General features: G+C 42.2%; 1 protein-coding gene across 8 annotated transcripts in view; it reads right to left on the bottom strand.

Annotated features, from left to right (window-relative positions):
• Positions 1 to 24,388, bottom strand: part of SPATS2L (spermatogenesis associated serine rich 2 like) — a 165,724-nt gene that overhangs the window by 11,734 nt on the left and 129,602 nt on the right. For all 8 annotated transcript variants that reach the window (XM_061186132.1, XM_061186124.1, XM_061186116.1 and 5 more), the window contains 2 exons: positions 24,119 to 24,254; positions 4,307 to 4,365 (listed from right to left, as the gene is read on the bottom strand). In XM_061186132.1, coding sequence (XP_061042115.1) covers positions 4,307 to 4,365; positions 24,119 to 24,254 — 195 coding nt within the window. The remainder of the gene's footprint in view (positions 1 to 4,306; positions 4,366 to 24,118; positions 24,255 to 24,388) is intronic.

Here is a 24,388-nt window from a genome sequence, read left to right as displayed (position 1 = left end):
GAGAATATCTAGGACTCATACCTTTGACTGATTATTTATTTCCCATTATAATTCAACATATGGATGGAACTAAAGCCTGGAGAATGAGAACATGATTCTTGAGTAGGAAGATGAAATGAGGTACTTTCCTCTTGCAAAGTAAGATAAATAAGAATTCTGAGGGCCCAGCTTTGATGAGCAGCTAGTAAAGGGGTCAACAGACCCTGAGTGATACATGGATAAACAGATCTGACTTTTCTTAACAGATCATCTGTGGGACTGGTGACAATTAGGGGTAATTGTTCTTTTTGATTAAGTAGAACTTGGGCATTCATACCAAACAAAAGATTTTGTAGAAACAGATATAAATGGGCCCTAAAATAGAAATGCAGGTGCAAGATCACCAATAAATTCTGAGTTTACACTCATGCAAATGCGCATGGGAATGAATACTTTGCATCAGCAAGTGTTGGGATGAGTTTTACATATAGTCTCATTAACATTTCAAAGACTTTCATTATGAAAAAGTCCTAAAACTTGAGATCAAAAGCCAGTATTCTCTGGGGGGAAGCCAACATTTTCACCTCAAAAACATCAATCACAGAAACAGAAAGCAAAACCAAAACAGATCAGTTCCTCAAATTCATTGATCCTATAATTTAAAATAGAATAGTAAGTATGTTTTGAAAGCACCATCCTTTTGGAAATTTGTAGAGGGAGACAGTCCCATATGGCTTTAGATTTTCACTGCATTCAACACTCGATTAGTATTATTTATGTAGTTTTATAAACAGTATCTGGTATGCTGAAATCCATTCGCTCAGTAGGATTTATAATTTCCTTCAAGTTTCTGGAACACATTAGAAGCTTGCTCTTATTACTTGAACCATGGAAAATTTTAGGGCTTCTCGAATAATATGTCTTAGCAGAGGGTATACTTGAAATCCTGGGGGGTAGGGTGCCAGGAGCTGGGGCCCAAGTAGCTCTTCAAGCACAAAGGTTCTTTAAAATCCTTTTAATTCCTTAAAAATTCTTGTGAATTTTGCATTTTACTTCATAATAGATCTATGTTCCTGTTAATATAAAGCAATGTTTTCTTCCCATCTCTAGTAAATTTGACACTCCGAGAACACACCTGTCTAGGCCTCCAATTCCCTGGGCAGGCAAAGTTTGAGATCATAGCACGACAGCATCCTTACTTTCTTCATCTGTAAAATGTAATAATCATATACCCCTCACAGGGTTATTGTGGAACTGAATGAAATAACCTATGTGAACTCTTTAGAATAGTACCCTAAAAAACCCTAACTACAAATACTATTATTTTTAAAAAATTTTTAAAAAAAATAAATTTATATATTTTATTTCTTTTATTTTTGGCTGCACTGGGTCTTCATTGCTGCTCGCAGGTTTTCTCTAGTTGCGACGAGCGGGGGCTACTCTTCCTTGCAGTGCGCGGGCTTCTCATCGTGGTGGCTTCTCTCGTTGTGGAGCACGGGCTCTAGGTGCGTGGGTTTCAGTAGTTGTGGCACGTGGACTCAGTAGTTGTGGCTCCCAGGCTCTAGAGCGCAGGCTCAGTAGTTGTGGCGCACAGACTTAGTTGCTCCGCGGCAGGTGGGATCTTCCCAGACCAGGGCTCGAACCCATGTCCCCCTGCATTGGCAGGTGGATTTTTAACCACTGCACCACCAGGGAAGCCCACAAATACTATTATTAAAGTGAGATATATTTATCTAGAATATACCTCCCTCTTGTTGCAATTACGTTCACGTTCACTAATACTGGATCCCACAGCCTGTAGATACTGAATTAATTACAATAATTCTTTTAAGAAATACAATGAAGTACCCACAGTCTTCTCAGCTTTGTGTTAGGTGCCATGAGGGATATAGGAGCTTATGTTATAATTGGGGAAATATGGTTTATATCATGTGCAGGAAATGGAAAACGTGGAAAATACTCTTGAGACCATAGATAAGGAAGCTCAAAATGGTGGTTGTAAAGACAGTTCAGCACTTTGTGGGGAGAAATTCAATGGTTCTTTCTATCGATGGAGAAGACTTATGGTTGACATAGGTGTGTCACCTGAGAGAGGCTGCATAACCCCTCTGACCTCTGTTTTCTGAGGGGTTGGACTAACCTCTCTACTAAGATGAGCTTTTCTCTTTTTATACAAACCGTGTCAGGCACTGTGCTAATAACTATTTGATATAGACACTCTTCTTATGCCCTCTTTTCTGATTAGGAACCTGACTTTAGAAATTCACAAAATAGTTCAGTGTCACACAGCCAGTAAATGGGTGGAACCTGGATTTGATTTCATTTCTGTTCACCTCCAAGGTAAGCGAATTGGTTTCCCCAGGGCGCTGGGCAGTTCTAAACCAGGACCGATTCCTGAAGTTAGGGGAACCTTGTCAACCAAGCTAGCCGTTTCAGCTAGCCTGAAAGCTCTATGAGTGCAGGGCCCAGATTTATCTGTTTGCTGGTTTGTCCCTCTCTCTGCCAGTGCTTAGCACATAAGGAAGCACACAGTCAATGTTTACTGATTGAATGAGTTTTAAAAATGGGGATGCTCTCCAGAGATGCCCAAATTCCACAGGTCTTGGGACTGAATACTACTGTCCCAAGAAGGAAGAATGAGCACTTGAAATCTGAGGCCCTCTGTTAACCTCTGAGAAAGTGATGTGCTAGTAACTTTCTATTTGGTGCTAAAGAAACATTTGTGTTTGTGTTGGCTGTTACATTTTTATCATTAGGATATGAAACTGAAAAGGGAAAATAAGCTGTACCTGAGAAACAGGGAAGATCCCAAGTCACGGGGTAATCTACTGCTACTGAAGAAATCAACAAATTTCAATAAAATAAAGTAATTTCACAGTCAAAGGGATTGTGTTAACTATCTAAATATTCCACAGCTTAACCCTGGATCACATTTAGTTTTATTTAATAAAACCTGCTGAATTTTAGATTCTAAAACGTTGTTTAAAATTATTCGGAAAAATTGTCTCACAAAAATAATGATAGCTATTTTCCACAAAATAACTACTGAATTTATGGCCAAGGGCCAGGCAAGAAAAATATTAAAAGAATGAAGAATCTGGTCTGATCCTTCACCGATAAAAAGGAAAGCACTGAAGTCAAAAGTAAAGGAATTTAGCTGAAACCTGGCTGGGGGTGCAGACTGCCATTTATCCAATTTATGAGATAAGATTTGGGTAAGGATGAAGAATTTAAAATGCCTAGGAGATACGGATTGTAAAACTAAATCCCAGCTGAAAAATATGGTCTTAGGGGAAAAAAAAAGAAAAAAAAAATGGTCTTAGGGCTCCCATTAACATAGCAAATGAATTTAAAAATAAAAGAGGGATCAGCGTGTACACTTGCGTTGAATCTGACTGAGCAATCTTGTCTCAGTTGAAATTTCCAACCCATGAACCTCAGCCTGTTTGAGATGGCAAATCCACCCTAATGGCTGTTGGGTAACTTTACAGCAGTGGAAAGGTTTAGAAATAGGTATAAAAATAGTAAAATAAATCAAACCCAGAGTACTAATATTTTGTGTTAAATTCAGAAAAAGTTTTGCAATGATCAGGATTGTCTGCGTGTGTTCATTATTTAAATAGAGAGTATTCTGTATATTACGCAATCTCACTTGTGATTTCAAACACGTAACTGATTTTCTTCTGAGGTGTTAAGTTGGCAGGTGTTAGCGAATTTGGCTGAGTTTGTAAACAGAATTGGAGTGTTTTAAGAGAACTTCATTTAGTACATCTCTAAGTTTGAATTATTAATCTTATACGAGTTGCTTAAGAGCTTGGAATACTTTGCTGGTTAGGTTTGTGAGTTTGCCTTGTCAGGTATCCGAAGTGCTTGAAAAAAATAAGATATGTTAAATTTACAAATGTAATTCAAAACGTTAAGGGGAATTGAAGTAACTTTCAAATAGAACACATTTTTTCGGGGAACTTAATTTGGTAAACTTGAGTTAGTTGAAAGAACAAGTGAAAAGGATTGTATAAGTAGTATAGCAAGATTTGTAAGTTGCGAAGGCATAAAAACTTATGTTTTAAAATTTAATACTACATTCAATGTCGTTTTAAACCCAATTAACTATAAGTAGTCCTCTATAGGCACAAAAGTCTCCCTGGACTTTAAATAAACTCAACTGGCACCTATTCTTTGCTGCATGCCTATTCTGCCCTCCGTTCAGTGGGTGCTACCACTCCATCCTTTTGGACCCCACTCAGAACCTATATCATTGTCAATCTGACCTATGGATTACTTCTGATTGAGAGGCTCCTAATCAAACAACCACGTGTCTACTTACTGGCTTCTTCTTTAACTTTATCCATTTCTGCCATTAATGAAACTTCTTTGTCAATGATGCTGGGGGAAAAAAACAAAAACAAAAGCAAAGAATGCTTAATCAAAGATAAACTTTTAATAAGCACTGGAAGTAAAAGAAAAATTATTTTCATTAAACAAAATACAAGATTACCATAAATATTTCTATGTTACATTGCCAGCAGCAGACTCTGCCTTTCCAAAAATGAGGCAACATGGAAGGGATGCTCCCAGTGTTACATAGTGACATCTGCTGATTAAATCATTGTCAGCAAATCTAAAAAAAAAAGCCTTTTCAGACTTTCAGAATTGCACTGCTTTGAATTTCAATTTGGGAGTATTTTTGCCCTATGAATTTTTGAAGTTCCAAAACAATATAATAAGTATTTAAAAGGTGGCACTCAGGTTATCAAGGCCTGTAATTCTCAAATGTCTCTGTGCTTCACTCTCCCAGATTTGGGCTGGGAGGGAGAGAGGTGGGCCCAATGCTGATGCAGAGGGTCCTAGGACCCACTTTGAGAAATATGGTTCTGGGTCAATCCATCCACATGCTCTATAATGAGTCTATGCCTTCTCATTCCCCCAAATAAGCCTTTCAAGGTTAAATTAACTTTTTTTCCATTATATTTAACATATTTTTGGTTAGTCCTTTGAAAAGGTATTACCTGCAAAAGTAATAATTTTCTGTCCAAAAGTCCATTTCTCTCCCATCCTGACTCCTTGCTCCCCTTCCAGAATCAACACATCATCACAAATCCCTTATGTATCCTTTCACAGATTTTTATGTGTAAATAAGCACAGATGCCAGATTTTTTAAATTTTCATTTCAACCATAATATTTCAATATAGGTATCTCAAAGATAAGGACTTTTGGGGACTATAACCATAGTATTACTATAATACCCAAAAACATGAACAATAATTTAATGTTATCAGATATCTACTCAATATTCAAAATTTCCTAATTGCCCCATACATTTTTTTTAAACAGTTTGTTTGAACCAGGATCTAAATAAGGTCTGTTCGTGACAATTTGTTGACTGTCTCTTAAATCTGTTTTAGTCTATACATTCCCTCCCATCTCTCTTTCTTCTTTTTCCTCCCTTGCAATTCCTTTGTTAAAGAAACCAGGTCCTGTAGAGTTGTCCAAGGTCTGAATTTTGCGACTCCACGGCCATGGTATTATTTAACCCATTCTTTTATATTTTCTATAAATTTGTTATGAGATACAGAAATTTGATTAAATTCAGATTTGTTTTTTATTTCAGGAGAAATTATGTTATGTACTTCCATCAGCAGACACATGACAGGACACACTTATAAATACTCCTCCTGAAAAAAAATTAAACCTGAATGTACTCAACTTTATACATCTCAAAATAAATGTACAGGAAATACAAAGAACATCTCTATTTTTTATGACATTAGCAGCTATTGGTGATCACTGCCTAGATCAAGAGGGTTTGAGAAATGAGGATATTCAAATTCTCTCACTCCTTGGTTTATTTACTGAAAACTTCCATAAAGAGAAACTTTCCTTTATCAACTATTTGGTTATCATGAAGTACAGTTTGCATAGGCAGGGTAAATGCTTGGTTCTCTCTTTTTATTTATCAGTTTTCAAAACGATAGTTGGTTCCTCCAAAAGTAACCAATGAGATTTTTTTTTGCTTGTTTGTATAGTTTAATTGTGAACTCATATTTCATGTGCTTCAATACACTGCAATTATTATCCTTAAAACATCCTTATTTATTACTACTCAGATTGTTCCAACAGATGTACATTTTTTTCTCCATCAGATGTATTCTTAAAATTTAAAGTGTGTTGAAAATCTATTTCCCCTTAAGAGGAAATATTTTGTAGTATTTGTCAAGGTACGAAGTGGCTCCTGGGATGTATCTCTAGGAGTTTGGGTCTCCTCATCCAAATGATGTAACCTAAACACTTGGAGAGTAAGGACTGTGTGCTGAAGAGCTTGGCTCTTTCCAACCAGGAAATCCTAATGGAAAGAGCTGACGTGAACAAGGGACGGCAAATTCTCCAGAACTGGGCTCGAAGCCTAATCCATCAAGCAGAGACATCAGCTCTGCCCATGACGCATGTGGCTTTAGGTCACTGGCTATAACCACTTTGGTGTAACTGGCACATCAAGAGAATTGTACCTTATTTATTGACATTAAACACATATGATGTCAGTGTGTTTTAAACACAGGAAATAGGGCTTCCCTGGTGGCGCAGTGGTTGAGAATCTGCCTGCCAATGCAGGGGACACGGGTTCGGGCCCTGGTCTGGGAAGATCCCACATGCCGCGGAGCAGCTGGGCCCGTGAGCCACAACTACTGAGCCTGCGCATCTGGAGCCTGTGCTCCGCAACAAGAGAGGCTGAGATAGTGAGAGGCCCGCGCACCGCGATGAAGAGTGGCCCCCACTTGCCACAACTAGACAAAGCCCTCGCACAGAAACGAAGACCCAACACAGCGAAAAATAAATAAATAAATAAATAAACACAGGAAATACACGATACAGAAAGGTGTACAGCGAGAAGGAAGTCTTTATCCAAACTCTGTCCCAGTTTACTCAGTCCCCCTCCCTGGAGGTCTCCACTGTCACCAGCTTCTTGCGTTTCTTTCCGGAGATCATCTATTCATAAACCAGCATATATTCGTTAATTGTACAAAATGCTGAGTTAAGTCAATAGGCTTGTGCTCCTGTGATTATGAGGTATACTTAGCTTTCCTGTCAAGTTCACAAACGTAGCCACAAGCAATTGGAGAGGGCAGTTCTATGTTAGTTTAGAAAAACAAGGCTAATGGATAAGCTGGTGGGGAGATAAGGTGAGAACCTAGAGATTTGGAGTCAGGAGCCCAAATTATAACAACACGGCTAAGCTATTCTGCCTGAGAAAATGTTTTGAATTTTTATTCCCTATAGAAAAGGAGGTGAAAAGAGAGAGAGTCAGCCAGAAGGCTGGGAGCTGTGTAGGGTGAAGAGGCTGGGAGAAATCACCAGTAGTGGGGTGAGCAAAGGAGCTTCCAGAAGCGGGAGGACCACATATGCTACTGTGAGGTGTCCACTGTCAGGCGTGTGATGTGAGCCTTGCTTGGGACGTCCAGACCCTCACCACGCTTGGTGTGGATGGTCTGAATGTGTGTGGGTGCGCGCACACACATACACACACACACAGGGAGTGGCTGGGTTTCACGTCTGGGTCAGTGCAGGGCTGAGGAATGGGAAGAGCAACGGCCTGAAGGCAGAGTTAGCATGAGAACGCTGGGCCTCACCCGCATCCCTGAACTGGCACAAATCTTAGAGAGGTCTTTTGACTTCCAGCGGACATGAAACGGGAGTCCAAGGGGCTGGGACTCCGCTGACTTACGGGCTACAGGTCAGGTGAGACTTGCTCCATTCTCTTAATCAACGGCGTGAAGCCGGGTTGCACAAGTGTGGGGTGACGGTACAGAACATGTCCCAAAGAGCACTAGAAGACTCCAGTCTCTGGAGAGGCTGACAAAACATTCACCCACTGGACAAATATTTGCTGAGTGCCTGCCACGTGCCAGGCGAGGGTGGAGCTGGGAATACAGCTGTGGATTAAAAAAAAAAAAAAAGATTCCTGCCATCGGACCCTCCATTCTTTTGGGTGAGCTGAGAGGAAGAGGGTGAGAGGACCTGCCGAACTTGCTGGGGAAATAGCGTAAAACAGATGGAGAGGGAAGAAAATGATGATGGCAGGAGGAAGAAATTAGGATTCCCCACCCTCCATCAACCAGAAGGCTGTAATTAGAGTCTCCAGGATTTGAGAGCATGCAAGGTGCACAACCAAAGCAAATACATGCACGTGATACAAGATGGGGATCTTTAGACTTCAGGGGACAGTGAGAGTGCCAAGACAGCCTCATGTAGTTCCCACACCCTCAGTCCCCAAACAAGGCCACGGACCCTGCAGCCTCTGTGTGTGCTGGATGAGGAGGATGGTGTAGGAAGGGGCCTTTGCTCATTTCTTTACCAGCTACAATATTATAGTGCATTTTTGTTGATTAAACTTAATATAATTATGTGCCCAGAGAGTTTACAAGATGGACACTTGGGGTGCAATCCGTATCCCCAGGTCTAACACATTAAACATTGTGGATATTCACACAATGGTTAGTTTCGGCCTCCTGGGCTAGCAACAGGAGGGATGAAGGCTATACACAATAAATTGTTAATCTGCTTAATGCCCACTGGAGGATGTGAAAAGCCTCTGAAGTTGGCATCAAACCATGCTTCCATTCCTCTGGGTATTTCAGCAAAAGACTGTCCTCAAGCATCTTAGTAATTCAAGCACTGCTATGTATGATTGCGTTCAAAACTCACGCATAAAAGCAATCCAAGGGATCTCTGCTGAGTCAGGACCCTGCTCAGAACTCATGAACTGGATGCAACCAGCATCAAGGTGCTAGCTCGAGGCAGTGCCCCAGGACCTCCCACGAGAATCTCAATAAGGTGCACCTCAGAGTTTCGCTGGATTTTTTTTTTCCTTTCAAGGCAGCAGGCTTGTGGAAGGGAATACTAAGGGAAGAGGATGTGGAAGATGAAGAGTATGAAGTAGCGGAGGCCGGCCGGTCCTCTGGCAGGCTGTCAGACAGTGAGGAACCAGCATCACAGCAAGCTGAGAGCCAGACCAAAGGAAGGTCCAAGAGGAAAGGCCGCATCTAACACCTTTTTGGGCCGCACCACATGGCTTGCGAGATCTTAGTTCCCTGATCAAGGATCGAACCTGTGCCCTCGGCAGTGAGAGCGCAGAGTCCCAACCACTGGACCGCCAGGGAATTCCCTGTGTCTCACACCTTCTAAATGCCCGCAGTGCTGGGGGTCACACCCAGCTTCCTGAGTAACTTCATCAGTGCCATTTACACGTCCCACTGAATCTTCTTAGAGACCCCAGGACAGAGATACGCACTGACGTGCTGCCTGATGCAGAACAACTCTGCAGGCTGGATAAAAGAGGAGGGTGCTGGGCAAAACCCAGTAGGGAGTTAGCAGATATGGAGGGCAGGAGGGAGGAATGGCACAGAGGGAGGAGACGAGTCACAGAAAAATCACAGGCAGTTTCACTGTCCCCATTCCTACTGGAGAAGCAGAAAGGTCACATGCAGGCTTTCGAGATACCACTGTGTAGACAGCCTCAAAATGAGAGCTGCTCGTAACTAACACCTCCTGAGTGCTTACTGTGCGAAGCCATCAGGGAGAGCACCAGTGCCTCACTGGAATGATCTCATTGAAGTTTCCCAACACCCCAGGAGGTATGAGCTCTAATTCCCCCTCACCACAGGGCCTTGGCACGTGCCCTTCCCACTGCTAGAGGGCAGCTCTCCTCCCCAGCCCTGCCTTTCTTCATCTCCTTCACTTTGAGGCTTCCTTCAGGTCTCTGCTTAATAATTCCTTCTTCAGAGAAGCTCTGACAGAGTTTTAGAAAACTTCTGTTCAACGTTACGCTCTTCAACTATGGTGGGCTGCTCGACAAAAACTGCTTGACAGTGATGAACGGAAGGGAAGACAGCATATTTATTTTTCTATGGCATAACAATAATGAAACTCCTTAATTGGTAAACTGTAGTGCTTGCATATAAATCATCTTTATGCAAAAATTTATATAACTTTGTCACTGACAGAATCTAATCATTTGAGACATAAGCTTATGAATAAAAGTACAACGATATTCACTAAACCACACAGGGTTTGGCTCAGAATCAAGACACGTAGTTAACGATTCTGTTTGCAAATTGGGATGGTAAGAAATTACTGAAATTTGTACTTTCCCCCACTAATCATCTGCAATTCAGGTTTGGGGCATTTTTGCTTTTCGACGGTGATCCTCTGTACTTGATAGAAACACAGAACTCTTCAATCGGCTTTTCGCTGACCACTGAAAATTCTCTAAATGGCTGGATAAAGTCCTCAGGAGGGCACCAGACAGAAGACACATCAAACGTGTTCTACATAAACTGAGCTCACATAAAACCCATGCTGACCTCACATGTTTCAGATGTGCCCTTTATCCTTCCAAAAACACATCTTGTCATTTTATCTAAACTGCCTGGATAGTAAAATTTTATTCTCTTGCCATAAAAAAGCTTTTATTATTAAAGCAATAAGGTGTAAGGAGAGGGAGATGACCATGGCAGAGCCTTTACGGTTTATTATATTGTTAATCACAGAGATAAAGTGTCATTTTATAAAAATGTTTCCACTGTCTTGATTCCTTTCTATAGAGGACTAATAATAACAATAATAAAAAGAATCAGAAAGGCACTTTAGCAGGAATAGATTTATCATTTTCTGCTCTGTGAAAGACTCTTCTTTAAATGTGGAGACAAGACACTGAGAGACAGAACGGCTTCATTTGGCAGCTCGAAGGAGCCACGTCGAGTCTGGTGTGCTTCATAAATAAAGATGCCATGATGGGGAGCGGCCACAGGACTGTCAGTGGGTGAGAAGCTGGAGAGCAGAAGCTTCTGGCGGATACTGAGGAATGAAAGTAGGCTTTCAATAGGAGCTGAACGAGATCAATCTGCAACAGCAGCCAGAGTCAGACGTTAGAGAGTTAAAACTAGGCTACATTTCATCTTCCTGAGCTGGCCTCAGGGAGGCCATAGTGAGAGAAACGGCCTGCGACTATCTGATCCCAGACGATTTTGTTTCAGGACCTTCTGGTGGACGAAGTGCTTCGGTGTGGAGCTTCCTTAACTCCTCGGCTGCCAAGCAGAACAAAGCAGGTGGAAAGCCTCAGGAAGCAGACAGAGCCCCGCGCTTGCCGGCAGGATGATCACAGGGTAGAGCCTCCAGACCGCCGGCCCATTAGAGAGAAAGAGAATGTGGAGATTGCTGGGGAGGAAGGATTCTACCGAATGCTAAGGGGATGTTTCACCCCTCCTGGCTTGTAACAAACAGCTTAAAGCATGCGAATGAGGGCTTCCCTGGTGGTGCAGTGGTTAAGAAGCCGCCTGCCAATGCAGGGGACACGGGTTCGAGCCCTGGTCCGGGAAGATCCCACATGCCGCAGAGCAACTAAGCCCGTGCGCCACAACTACTGAGCCTGCGAGCCACAACTACTGAAGCCTGCATGTCTAGAGCCTGTGCTCTGCAACAAGAGAAGCCACCGCAATGAGAAGCCTGCGCACCGCAACAAAGAGTAGCCCCCACTCGCTGCAACTAGAGAAAGCCTGCGCACAGCAACAAAGACCCAACACAGCTAAAAATAAAAATAAAAAATAAAAAAAAAGCATGCGAATGAGTGATAAGCCATAAAGCCAGACTTCCTGTTTAAAGAATTTCTATTTCTTTCACTAAAGAGAGAGGGTAATGTGCAAACATTTCCCTCCACTGCGGGCTCTGCTCCTTACTACTGCATCAGGAGTAAGAACTGTGACCATGGGAGGAATGCCAGCTGAGCGCCTGGCAGCCTAGTAGCACCCGGCAGCCTAGTAGCACCCAGGGGCCGCTATGTGGATGTAGGCATCTACATCCCTTGCCCTGGCTGAGAGGATTGTGCCCACCAGGTGGAGGGCAGAAAAACTCCCTTTATATACTTAGGGTGTACTCTACTGTTACCATGGGTACCATTTCTAGTCCGATCCCCCAAGTATTACCAGGAATTCTTGGGCCCAGGGCAAAACTAGTCAGGGGTTTCGGCCCACCCATTTCTCAACTATTGTTGCTGTCAACAAAGGTGTCCCTGGCATGACGGGCACAAATACATCAAGACTGTGTCTGGTTCTCTATTCTTAGGGTCAGAAGGACAGGCAGCCCTAACACGACAGGTGCCTACAAATGGCGCCCATGCTCTTGCATGGCTGTCAATGCCCCGTTCCTCCTTTCTCTGTTCTGCTCCCTGAAGACTAGCAGAATATGCCACCCCAAATATGGCACTTTGGTATATGGATCATTGTGAGCTGTGGGCACGTGAAAAACAGCAAATGCAGGGACAGGCTTTCTCCGAACTCCCCTTTTCTGCTTAAAGACAGATTGCCTAAAAGGAACTCAGTTGTCATAAATTCCTTCTCCAGAAGTTTCACCAACCAGGGAGGATGCTGACTCTCGCTCATCAAAGGAGAGAAGACTAGAATGGACACCACACTCAGCTGACTCTGTCACAAGCTATCGTACCTCCACCTGCTCTTCTAAGGACCCATTCATCTTTCCTAAAAGTCATTTACTCTCCCCTCAGAGGCCTACACCCCCTCTCCCCTTTCCCTATGAAGATGGTATTTAATCCTGAATTCCAGGCCACCTTGGGGAGTTCTTCATTTTTCCCTGGGTCTCTCCCATGTGTACATGAGGCATACATGTTAATCAACTTCTGTTTGTTTCTCTCTTGTTAACCTGTCTTTTATTACAGGGTCTCAGCCAAGAACCCAGAAGGGCAGAGGGAAAATATTCTTCCTCCCCCTCACGTCCATCCTGCCCCCACTCCTACACCTGTCTGCTGGTTACTGCTCTCACTACCCACCAGTTTCCACGACTCCTCTTCCTTCACTTCCCACGTGATCAAGTCCTCCCAAGTCTACCCCAGAAATGTCCTACCCAACTCCACTTGCCAATTTACCTCAGGCTCATTATCAAGTAGCTGGCTATGCTCATTTATTTATGTTTTTTGTTGGGATTCCTGGGTCCGTTACCTTCTACTCTGTACACTTTTGCATTTCGGTTTCACAAAAACCTGCGTTCTTCTTATAATTGGAATTCTTTTTCTGAATGCAGCAGTGATTGACAAATTGATCTAAAGATTTCTTGAATTCCATAGCATTACGTGATAAACATATAAAACCCAACATACATGTCTACAGCCTGTCAGTTGGGGTTGGGACACAACTCTTCGAAGCTGCCTAGTAATCATGACTCTCAGGGTAACAGAGTGTCTCTAAGCATGAATCACTGTTAACATATACAGCAGAGTTACACCCCTCTGGCTGCCAGTGAATGTGGCAAGTGCACTCAACTTGCCAATCAGGTTGAGCCCATTTTCTTTCTATTTCTTTAATCAGAGGTAATATAACTTGTTAATGTTAATATCTCTTAGTCTGCATATTTTACATTGGAATTCGACAATGATTTAAATTACAGTTAATGAATATGTCATCACACTGTCCGAGGTGTGTTTCTGGAATGAGACACGAACAAATGCAGCATAAGGACTAACTCCCAACACTTGTAAAATCCTGGATTTCCTCACAGAGGACACAGTTAATTGAAAAAACAAACAAACACAGACAGGGAGTCCTTTTTCTTCTTGGAATTTAAAAAGTGACATCAGAGTTACAAAATCCTGCAAATTCTACAAATCCCACAACATCACATGTTCACCTGAAAAATCTGTATTCCTTGTATACCTCTATTTAGAATTTTACATATATTTTGCTTAATAATGTAATTTCTTATCTTTGCTGATTACTTTTTAGTTTTGTTTCTTTCCATGGAGATCACTATTCAGGGAAAGTAACTTACCTGTATTTCAGTTTCTATAGCTATAAAAGTGATATGACTTACCACCATCTCCTTTTTAAACAAAGAAAAAACAACCAAACTACATATACGGAAAAGAAAGCAAACTTCTACCTGTGGGTGTTGACTGTCTCATAGCACAAGGGTACCAATGAAGGAAGTAACATTCTTCTCCATTTACCTCATTAAAAAAACTGGGAAATGTAGAAATCAGGATAAAATAAAACAAATTTCAAAATAAAACAAGGCAAAATCTCTCTTTGTTTCATACCCAAAATAGAGACAACCACTCTGAACACTGTTGCCTTTCCCTCCAATTTTGGGTGGTGGGGGGCGTCTATGCAGAAGCCATCATGGTGACTGAACCTGAATAACTTAGGAACAGAAACTAGAGAAGACTGATGTGGCACAAAAAGTCATAGAAATGCCGGCCCACTTCCAACCCAAGGCAGCCAGGCCTAGCCTCCACTGCTCTGGCATCCTGGGGTCTCCTGAATTCCTTAGCTCTCCTGTGAAGAGGGGAGGGGAGAGAATGTGGACTTCTTGGTTTGGGCCAAAAGGCTCTCATCAGCCAGCATCTCCAGGCTCACTTGCTACCCCTCCTCTTTAGGACCTGACCTAGCCAGTGGCTTCCCAAATGGGGGCAACAAAGAAAACAGTAAACTGTATGTACTTACTTTTTTTTTTTTTTTCTTTTGGCTGCGCCATGTGGCATGGGGGATCTTAGTTCCCTGACCAGGGATCGAACCCATGCCCCCTGCATTGGGAGCGTGGAGTCTTAAATCACTGGACCACTAGGGAAGTCCCATGTACTTACTTTTTATTCTAAAAAGTAGACTTTCCTAATCTTTAGTATACAGATTAACCACAGCACACATATATGATTTATAAATAAAGTTTCTGGTTTGAGAGGGATGTGCTCAAAATTCATTTATTGATGGAGTGAGACCAAGGGAATGCACTCCTCCTACAGCACGCTGTGGTCCCTCTTATTTCTGGTTCCTTGTGTTGTTTCTTCGCATGGAATCCTTTCTCCTGTCTCAGGCTGACAAGTTCCTAGTCTCCCTTCAAAGACCAGCTCAAATGTCACCTCTGCGGTGGACCCTTCCCTAACCAGCCAGCCAGTGTTGATTTCCCCTCCTCCACGCCCAGCTCCATTGCAGTATTTGCCATCGTGCATTACACACTTGCTTCTGTCTTCACCCATTAGCCCCTGGGCTCTATTGGGTGGATGAATGAAGAGAGGGGAAGGGAAGGTAGAGAGAAGGCATGGCAAGACGGGAAAGGGGAAAGAGGGCTGACGTGGTGACAACTGTGGCCATTCAGAATCAGGGGTCCCTTTGCCTTACTTCTCTCTTCATCAGGCAGTAAACAGTAAAAAGCTGTGATGAAATATCCATATCTTACAGCTGGCATCTACTGCATGACTAAATAAACAGAAAGGTGGAACAGATTAACTTCCTCCCAGTGTCTTGGTAGAGAGGGAAAGACATTTACTAAATGCTTATCTGGAAGAGAAGAGAACCAGCCTAGATTGAACTTCTATCATGGGTCAGGCAAGAGATTTTCTAGAATAATCTGAGAAGTCCATATCTTGTCCATGAATCTTCACAAAACCCCTAGAAAGTGACAGCAGTACACCTGTTTTGTAGCTGAGTAGAAGTTAAGAAACTCAACCATATTCAGAGCTAGAATACGTAGAGATGAGATTTAAACCCTATTCTGTCTAAATCTACACCCCACGCCTCCTAATTATGTTGTTAATAAACCTTGGAAAATGTCACTTTTGTTTGAATATGGCCTACTAAGAATCAAAGGTCACAGTCACTGGAAGGATAGTGTAATATACATATATGGAATTGGCTATTCTATTATATTGGCTTCAGGTACAGTTTTTGTATGATTTGTTGCTGTCCTAGCTGACAAATTGTCCAAAATTTCTCCTTGGTCTCACTCTAAGAGACTACAGAATCTCACACTGTACTAGTCTAATAAATAGAAGTAAGCTCCAAGATCCATTCTGAAACTGTGATCTAGGATATTCTACTTTTCAAACTATAATGTATTTATATTTCTACTAATATATAGGAACAAATTTGTCTTATTTTCTCAGTGAAAATGGATTATACTGTAAATTCAAAACACACACACACAAATGATACATACTTTCCTTCTGGGATTGTGTAGTTAGGACAATTTGGTTAATTCCTTTTTATATTTCTGTTCTATGATGAAAACTAATAATTCCTATTCAGGAGCATGTTACAAAGCTGGTTTGACAGGTAGCCTTCATTTGCTGAAAAGATTCAGAAATCTTTTCAGATTTCAAGCTGAAATCAGAATCAACTTCTTATCCTCCAGCTCTTCTTGTGGGTTTATTACTCTGCAAGAAGGCTACAGTGAAGGAAAGCTGTCTCCCAACGCTATGTGTACCGCTGACATGACGTATAGAGGTAATCACACATGGAGCTCAGAAAAGCTATTAATACAAGGCGCTATTTATGCTAGTTTCCTGGGGACTACACCAAACTGAAAAGGCCAGTTCTGTACTTTCTGTATTTATCGGCCTGCTCTTCCTTCATGTCGACTGATTCACTAGGTCCTTGCAGTGGCCCTGGGGAAACATCTAATGTAGAGAAAAACCTTGGGGAGGAAAGAAAATAGGAAAAGAGACGCTTTCACCTCCAAAGAGCGAGTTACCCCTATTTAGAATGACACATAGTCACAAACAAGGCAAGATTTGAAATGCCCTGTACCATGGGGACTTGCCATAGACCCAAAGTCACAGGGACCTTGAGTTCCTCCCTGGCATAAGGTATTTACCCTTTTCATGATTTCAGAATGGGTCCTGGAGCTGATTTCTGTTTATTGGACTGGCACAGAGTAAGGAAAAAGAGCCATTTTGGGCAGTTTGTTGGCTAGGACAGGGAACAAAACCCATACATATGGCTCTCTTGAGGCATAAATGTATTTATTAGCCTCTTCTATTATTGTCTCTTGATATCCTTTGCAGGTGTATGTTCATCTCAATAATGTGTGTTCTTTTAATATGCTGGCATAATCTCCAATATTGGGTGTTGGGAGAAGGAATGGGTTTGTTTAATTTCTACTGTACAGTACAAGTCACTAGCAGGTGGGCACTTAGAAAAACCATCTGTTGAGAAGAAAAGAGATTAGTCAGAAAGTTCTGTTTGCAATAGGTTTGGATCAATGGGAAGTATGTATTCCTTTCCAGAGCAGAAGGTCGTAGAGACCTTGTATTAAATTTCTTTTAAAAACCATAAAAAAGTGTAACGTTAAACTCTTGATTTTGCCTGCGTCTCGTGTATAGGCTAAGGAGCTGGCAAAATCTAGCAATCATTTAACACGTTGTTGATACTGTAATAGGGAACCGAAGTCCTGGTGAAGTTATCACATGACAATACTAAGTGGCTGCAAAGGTTCCTAACATCAGCTCTCCTACTGGTAATCCCGTGGTAAACATCCCTTGTTGAATGGCACAGAGGAAAGCATCACTTTATTACTGGCCAACACACTGCTCCAGACACTCGATGCTCGTGGGCATGCTCAGAATGCTTACTGTTTCAGCCACGTGGTTTTACAAAGGAGGCTCAACTCATCACTCACGCTTACACCCACACCCTACACGTGACTGAACTCAAAAACCCAGTTTGCTCGTTTTCACAGCACCTATTCTGTGACACAGATCTGATTCTAGGACCTGTTTCACCTAATGCATATTCTCCCGGTACTTACCTATCAGAGTAGACAGACTGTCATAATTTCAATATTCTCCTAATTATGAGAGGGTAATTCAATGGTCAACAAGTATTTGCCCAACCACTACTGCCCCATAAGATTGCAAAAAGACCTTCTGTTGGGAATTCCCTGGCGGTCCAGTGGTTAGGACTCCACACTTCCACTGCAGGGGGCCCAGGTTCTATCTCTGGTTGGGGAACTAAGATCCTGCAAGTGGCACAGTACGGCCAAAACAAAATCAAAAACAGAAACAAAAACGAAAACCTTCTGTTGTCATTCAATTTAAATAGCACAAGGGCAGGCGCACTTGAAGATGTCACTGGCATCAGAGTAGGTGGATATATACCATGTATAGCCAGGAACACCAAGTAATACTGCTGCTTGACTAAAGCCCAAGGAAAATAATAATCCCCCAAAGAGACACTTAATGGAACAATTCCCCACTGTATTTATCTTCACGCGCCTCAGATCTTCAACCTAATCCCAGTCCCCACTGTGATACTTGGTTTTACTGCAAAATGAGAAAAAAGACTCAGGTAGAGACAGAATGGTGAAGGAAAGTGATGGCCTATCACCAGCTACAGCCTTCAGCTCTTAATTTTTCCATTTTCTCCTAAGGACTGACTTGAATTCCATAATGAAAAATAGACAAAGAAGCAAAGCCCTCAATTTTCTACACTTCAGTGTAATTGTTTTTGCTGGTCTTAAGGAAACAAAAATGTAATTTGACCTTTAAAATGTGTAGCTAGAAGGTTTATGTTGCAGGAAGTATGGGAAAAAATATCTTGCGACTGCACTGATGTGAAAAGAGAAGACACTATGGCTGTGCTCTGGGGTACGTACCTGATCTGGGCATGTAAAGGAAATCTCCCCCCTCGGGTCTGCAGTGGTGCGTAGGAGGGCGGCTGGGGGAGGGGCAGAGAGGCACTCAGGTGTGTTGCAAAGGGAGGACTCTCCATCCTCCGCTCACGAGCTACAGCAGACCATGCAGAAGGGCTGTGCAATCTTCCTCTCCCTTTCCTCTCACCCAGGCTTTCTCAGCCTTACCGATACCTTGGACCAGATCATTCTTTGTTGGGGGTGGTGGTGGAGCGGGAGATGCCGTCCTGTGCATACGAGGATAAGGAGTGGCATCCCTGGCCTCTGCCTACTATATGCCAGTAGCACTACATCTCCACAGCTGTGATAACCCAAAATATTTCCAGACATGCCAACTGTCTCCTTGGGGGCAAATTCAGCTGGCTACAAACACTGCTCTAGCCCCAGACATATCACCTCCTCTGCAGGATTCTCAATCCATGGTTTTCAACCGCAGATGCACAAGAGAATCACCTGGGGTTCTTTAAAAACAAAAAAACCCTCTTTCTGGGTTCACTTATGCCCAGTGAAATCAGCATCTCTCCGGGTGGTACCGAGGCAAAGGATGACCACAGAGCTCTGAGAGTGTGTAATTACAGTGCAGACACGTACACTTTGGTATGGAGAGAAGTACATATTAATTTACAGACATCATCTTTCAGTCAACGTTCAGTTACTCATAAAGAGAACAAACAAAAACCCCAAAGAGCACAGAAAAACCAGGCTTTTAGCATTGTATGGAAAGCCAGGTATCAAAAAAAAAGCAGCTAAAAGTTTAGGGAATTTTGGGGGGAGGGAGGAAACAACCAACAAAGAAAGAATCCTGCTATGTGATCAATCTGCGAAAGTGAAGAAAAATGGTCTTATTTGGACTCAAACTGAAGTAGTTCCAAGGCTGCACGCTCCAAGAATTTGATATTATTTGGGTACCCAAGGAACAGTAAAGTGGGAGTATGGGACAGATTGTTGCTTGCCTTGTTCTGAAATGCAAGAGCCCCACTGGCAATTTCTTCTTTGGGAGGTCTTCTCGAGTTTATATTCCAGAAAAAGACACAATATTTAAAATGTCACAGCAACGATATCTGGTCTGTGTGTGGCGCCACCCTGCTGACCACCCTGGTGGTCTGTGTGTGATTCTGCTTGGATACCAACAGGGCTTTAGTAGCAGATAAAGAGCCCTCCTCTGGAGTGGGATTTGAGGGATGCAGAAGAAGACATACTTATCTCAAAATTGCTTTTTCTTCAACCTGCAATTCTCACTTTTAGAGTTATTCTTTTGGCTGGTGGAGAGTCTCAACAGACTGTCAACTTTGGTTAACATGCAAATCTGTCACTTTGGGACGGATGACACATGGTCATCAAAAGGATGAGGTTACCATTACACGAAAACGAGTTTCAGTCGTTAAAAGGAAGGAAAGGAAAAGGATACAGGGAGTCTGCTACAAGGTCCTATGGCGTAGTGAGTGGGGTCACGGGGAGGAGCCCCTAGCCTGTAGGGGGCAGTAGGAGGCTCACCTGCCTTTGCTGGAAGGGAGGAAACTCCAAGATGGAGGGTAAGTCGGCAGAGAAAGGGGAGGTGGGGGAGGGCTTTGGGTCGGGAGAGCTGGGAAACTCCTGACCCACTTCCAATTTCCTGGCACTGCTTCAAGAGAAAATAAACACCGACCGGGTCCAGGAACACTTCTGGCCCATTTTTTACAGAAGGCACGCTTTGACTGATGTCCCTTTCCTTTTTGAAAGCAAAGCAGCCTAAAAATATTATCCCCTCCAGCCCCCATTACCCCAGCACACACCCTAACCCTCTGGCTTGTTACCATCTTCTGTCTTCTTTAGGAGTGCTTTTAATTAGACGTTAAATTGACAATAGCACCTAACAATTTTTACAGCTCTATTTTGGAACCCTTTCTCCCCCAGCATATGGAAAAACTATCAAGTATTACTCTCCTTCCTCAATGTTTTTTGAATTTAATGTTTTATTGCTCATTTAAAGCCGTCAACATCAACTTGGCCATGCACACACACAGATTTGTGGTGAGAAGCTAGACTAGTTTGCACACAAAGCAATTAAACCTGGCAGCTATGATTCGAAAGGATGAATATTTTCCAGTTGTGGTAGGGGCCAATCATATAGGAAAGAAACCAGCTGTTTCATGTTAGTTCCTGATGTGACTTTTCACATAGACGCTCATGTTGCAAAATTTATTTTCTGTGAAGACATACTGTGAGGGCATTGTGTCATCTTTGTTCCCCTCTTAAATCCCCAGTTCTTTCTGGAAAAATGAGAAGGAGTCATCTAATGGTCATTTGGCCCTGTGTAACTGTGTCCTGGTTAAGTGCCAACTCTGATATTATAATTTAGCTACTTAATGGTTTTCTTCAGTAACATATTGAACAAAATATTCTTCACAGCCAGATTAGGAAGGACAAGCATTTCCTTCATGTCACTCAGATATCCGCTCACTCAGTACTGAGCATATGCAAACAAGGGCTTTCTCCCAACCTCACACAATCATCATTCCCATGAATTCCAGTGGGATCTGGGGGGAATTTAGTCACGCAGGATTCACCTCCTGAAGTTGGTGCTTTGGTAGCAAAGTGAATGTGGAGAATTTTTTTACCAAGAGTGTCTATATTTCTAAACTACACGCACCGCCTATTGAGTGCTTAGGTGAGAGAATGGGGTGGCCCCGAGGAAAGGGAGGAGAACCTGCAGGGGGATGTATGCCACCTCCCTGTCGCCTGTGCACCAGATGAGTCAACATCTGCCTCAGAACCAGCACTCTTTCTGGAAATCTCCAGAGGACTCCACATCCTCCAAATCTGGATATACTTTACGATGTTACCCTGAGGTTTCCATTCTATTAAATGAATAGGGCTGTATTCAAAATTCTCTCTAGTGCCTAGAGTTTGTGATTTCACCACCACTGGGAAAGCTTCATTTTTTAAGCATTTAAGCTGCCTTCTTCGATTCCGTGACCCGCTATTTTTCAAGAGCACCACAGTCCCTAAAATCCATTCTTTGCTCCTCAGAAAATTAGAGAGAGGCTTAATTCAAGTACATCACGCTGTTGCCTGGGCTGCAGGCTTAATTGGAACAGAGGCAAAGTTTTTCCCTCTGGCATAAATGCATGTAAATGGTTGATAAAAAATAGTTTTATTTTTAAGTTAGCATTTATGTAATTATTTGGGGATCATTTTAATGAAGGGTTAGGTCAGAAAACAAGTGGTGGTGTTTTCTCATTTTGCAGCAATAGAATATAGTTGATCTAAATTTTTTCTTCTTCAGTTTGGAGGAAAAGTTCCATTCTGTCAAGTAGGTGACTTTTAAATAGCCGTATTGCTTGGCAGGGCTCATTCAGAAGTGATCCTTCCCATCAGTTTAAAACACAAAATGAATTACAAGCAGAGACAACATACACAACTTCCCTGGGTGCTGACCTTCCTGGCCTCACACTTCCAGCTCTTGAGGAGTAAAGCACTCAAAGAATCTGTTCTAAATCTCAAGATGTCTCGTGAGCCATGTGATGTTCATTTTACTAAGGAAATAAAATAAAATAAAAAATAAAAGTATTCAGAGCAGCTGGAGGAGAGAGGTAATTTGAGGTCATTGCTACACTTTGTCAATTAGTGTGTGAGTCACTCAGTTGGAAGGTATCATACAGGGGCCTCAGAGGAAGAGTTTATTCTAAAACGCCACACAAAAGGACAAGACAGAGTGGTCTTCTGTGAGCAGCTCACTAATGCCTCCAGACAGAGGCTGGCAAACTACGACCCCCATGAGCCAGAGATGGCCCACTGCCTCTCTGCATGATCTCTGGCTGCTTCCACGCCACCACAGCAGGCCTGAGTAGGTGCACTCAGACCTTACCACCCGTAAAGCTCAAGAGTTTTACTAGCTGGCCCTTTACAGGTGAAGTGGGCTGACTCTGGCTCTCGAGAACAGTCCTGGATGTTGAGTGGGCTTTTATACATTAGGGTAGCTTAAGGATAAATTGTAAAAGTCATGTAACTGTAAAATTTAAAAACCAATGATGATGATGATAATAATAACACCTTTTATTTGTATAGCATCTTTACCTTCTCCAAGTACTTTCAAACGCATTCTCGGAGTTTGCTTTGAACAATTAGTGAGGTTATAATCTGATCAAACAGAGAAGTGTTCCACGAAGGTTGAGATGGTGTGACTGGGTGGAGGGTAAATGATTCCTCACTGAATAACTGAAGGAGATGGCTTTCTTTCAAGTCCCTGGTGTCTTATGCACTCTTGGAATCTCACATTATATGTAGCAGATGGTTTAAAGTTCAAGAATTTTAGATTAGGTTAGCGCTCGGCGTAATCCTTAGTTTTACGCAACTCTACAATCAGCAAAAAAGCACATCAGTGTCAAGGAAAGGACTTAGAATGGGAAGAATATGCGGAAGATGTGATCAAATTCTAGAATCACAGGACACCAATATAGGGAACGTGTTATGTGAGCCTGGGCATTGTGGACATGTGTTTTCTTTGTTCTATATTTTCTTCTTTAACACCATGTTTTCTCCCGGGAACCATGGCTCTTCAAGTCTCAGTTCATGGAGTTCATGAACTAACTAACTTTGTGGTAGGCACATGACTCCGGCCTGGCTAGTGGGAAACCTCTGTTGCTCTAGCCACAGGGACTGGTTTACTGACAGATACATGACCCAACCCAGCCAATGGGAATTAGGCCTTTTGGACTTTTTGTTGGAACTACTGGAAACAAAGCCCTCTCTCAGATCACAGGGGCTAAAGATTATGAAAGCTTGGAGCTGCCAGCGTGTCATCTTGGCTGCTACATGGAGACAGTACCTAAAAATGAAGCCAAGAATAAGAAGAACCAGGAGACTGTGGGAGACATTGCAAGAGGAGAGGAGGCAGAGACAGAAAAATTGAATCCTGATAACATACTGGGCTTAGAACCAAATTTGCCTAAAGGAATGTCCTGGAATTTTCATGTACATCAGTCAATAAATCCTCTTTTCTCATTAACTAGTGTGACTTGAGTTTCTGTCACTTGAAAGTGAAAGCGTCCTGATGGATACACTGGTAACATTTTTCTGCTGATAATAACTTAACCTTTTTACTAAGAGGTATTTCATTCCAGTTGTGGACATGAGCAAAAGCATAGGGCTGAAAGAAATGTCTTCCAACAAAATCCATTGCAGAGCAGGGCAGGGCAGGACCAAAACCACACTGGTGTACCATTTCTTAATTCCAGTCTTAAAGATACCCAAGAATGGGGTTCTATCACTAAGCTTACGTAAGATGTTTCTCAGTTTTGTTAAGGGAGTTTTTCTTATTTTATGATGATATCAGGCTGGAAAGTATTTTCTTCTGAGTAGCATTCATGATGTTAACCTTCCAAAGATTTGTCAAAAATATCATTTTTGATGTTTTGTTCTTTGTTGAGGTTGTGTTCTACATCATTCATATACTTTTGGGCCAACTTAAAACTCCAATGAATTATGTCTATCAGGTTTCTCTTTATTCCAACATTTTCTCATCTTTTTTATTCCCAAGATATATGCATCTGTCTGCAGGGCTTAAGAAAATCTGCTGAAGTGTTGTTCTGTGATGTTTATGGATTAAATAAACAACATTTTCCATCTGATGTCTCTACCTATAGGAATAGCTGAAGTGCCATAAATTTATAGTTTCTAAGTCAAATTACTCACCAGTTGTGTAATTCAGCAAAGGCAGCTTTGATCTTCTTCACTGAACTATCCACTTCCTCCTTGATCATGACGCGATATCTAGTTAGAGACACAGTGCAGCGTTGCAAATCCTTCACCGATTTCTCAATATTTGGGCCTAAAATTAATGTCAAGAGAAAGCATGTTAAAGCGAGCACTTTATTTTTTTTATTTTTGAGCTAAACAACAACAAAAGCAACTAACTCACCCCCTTCCAATAAAAAGAGAGAGATTTGTCTTTTGTTTTTCAAT

Source organism: Eubalaena glacialis, chromosome 1 (assembly GCF_028564815.1).
Source record: "Eubalaena glacialis isolate mEubGla1 chromosome 1, mEubGla1.1.hap2.+ XY, whole genome shotgun sequence".
Lineage (NCBI taxonomy): Eukaryota > Metazoa > Chordata > Mammalia > Artiodactyla > Balaenidae > Eubalaena > Eubalaena glacialis.
The sequence above is the reverse complement of the archived record's forward strand: the minus strand, read 5'-3'. Positions and strand labels throughout refer to the sequence as shown.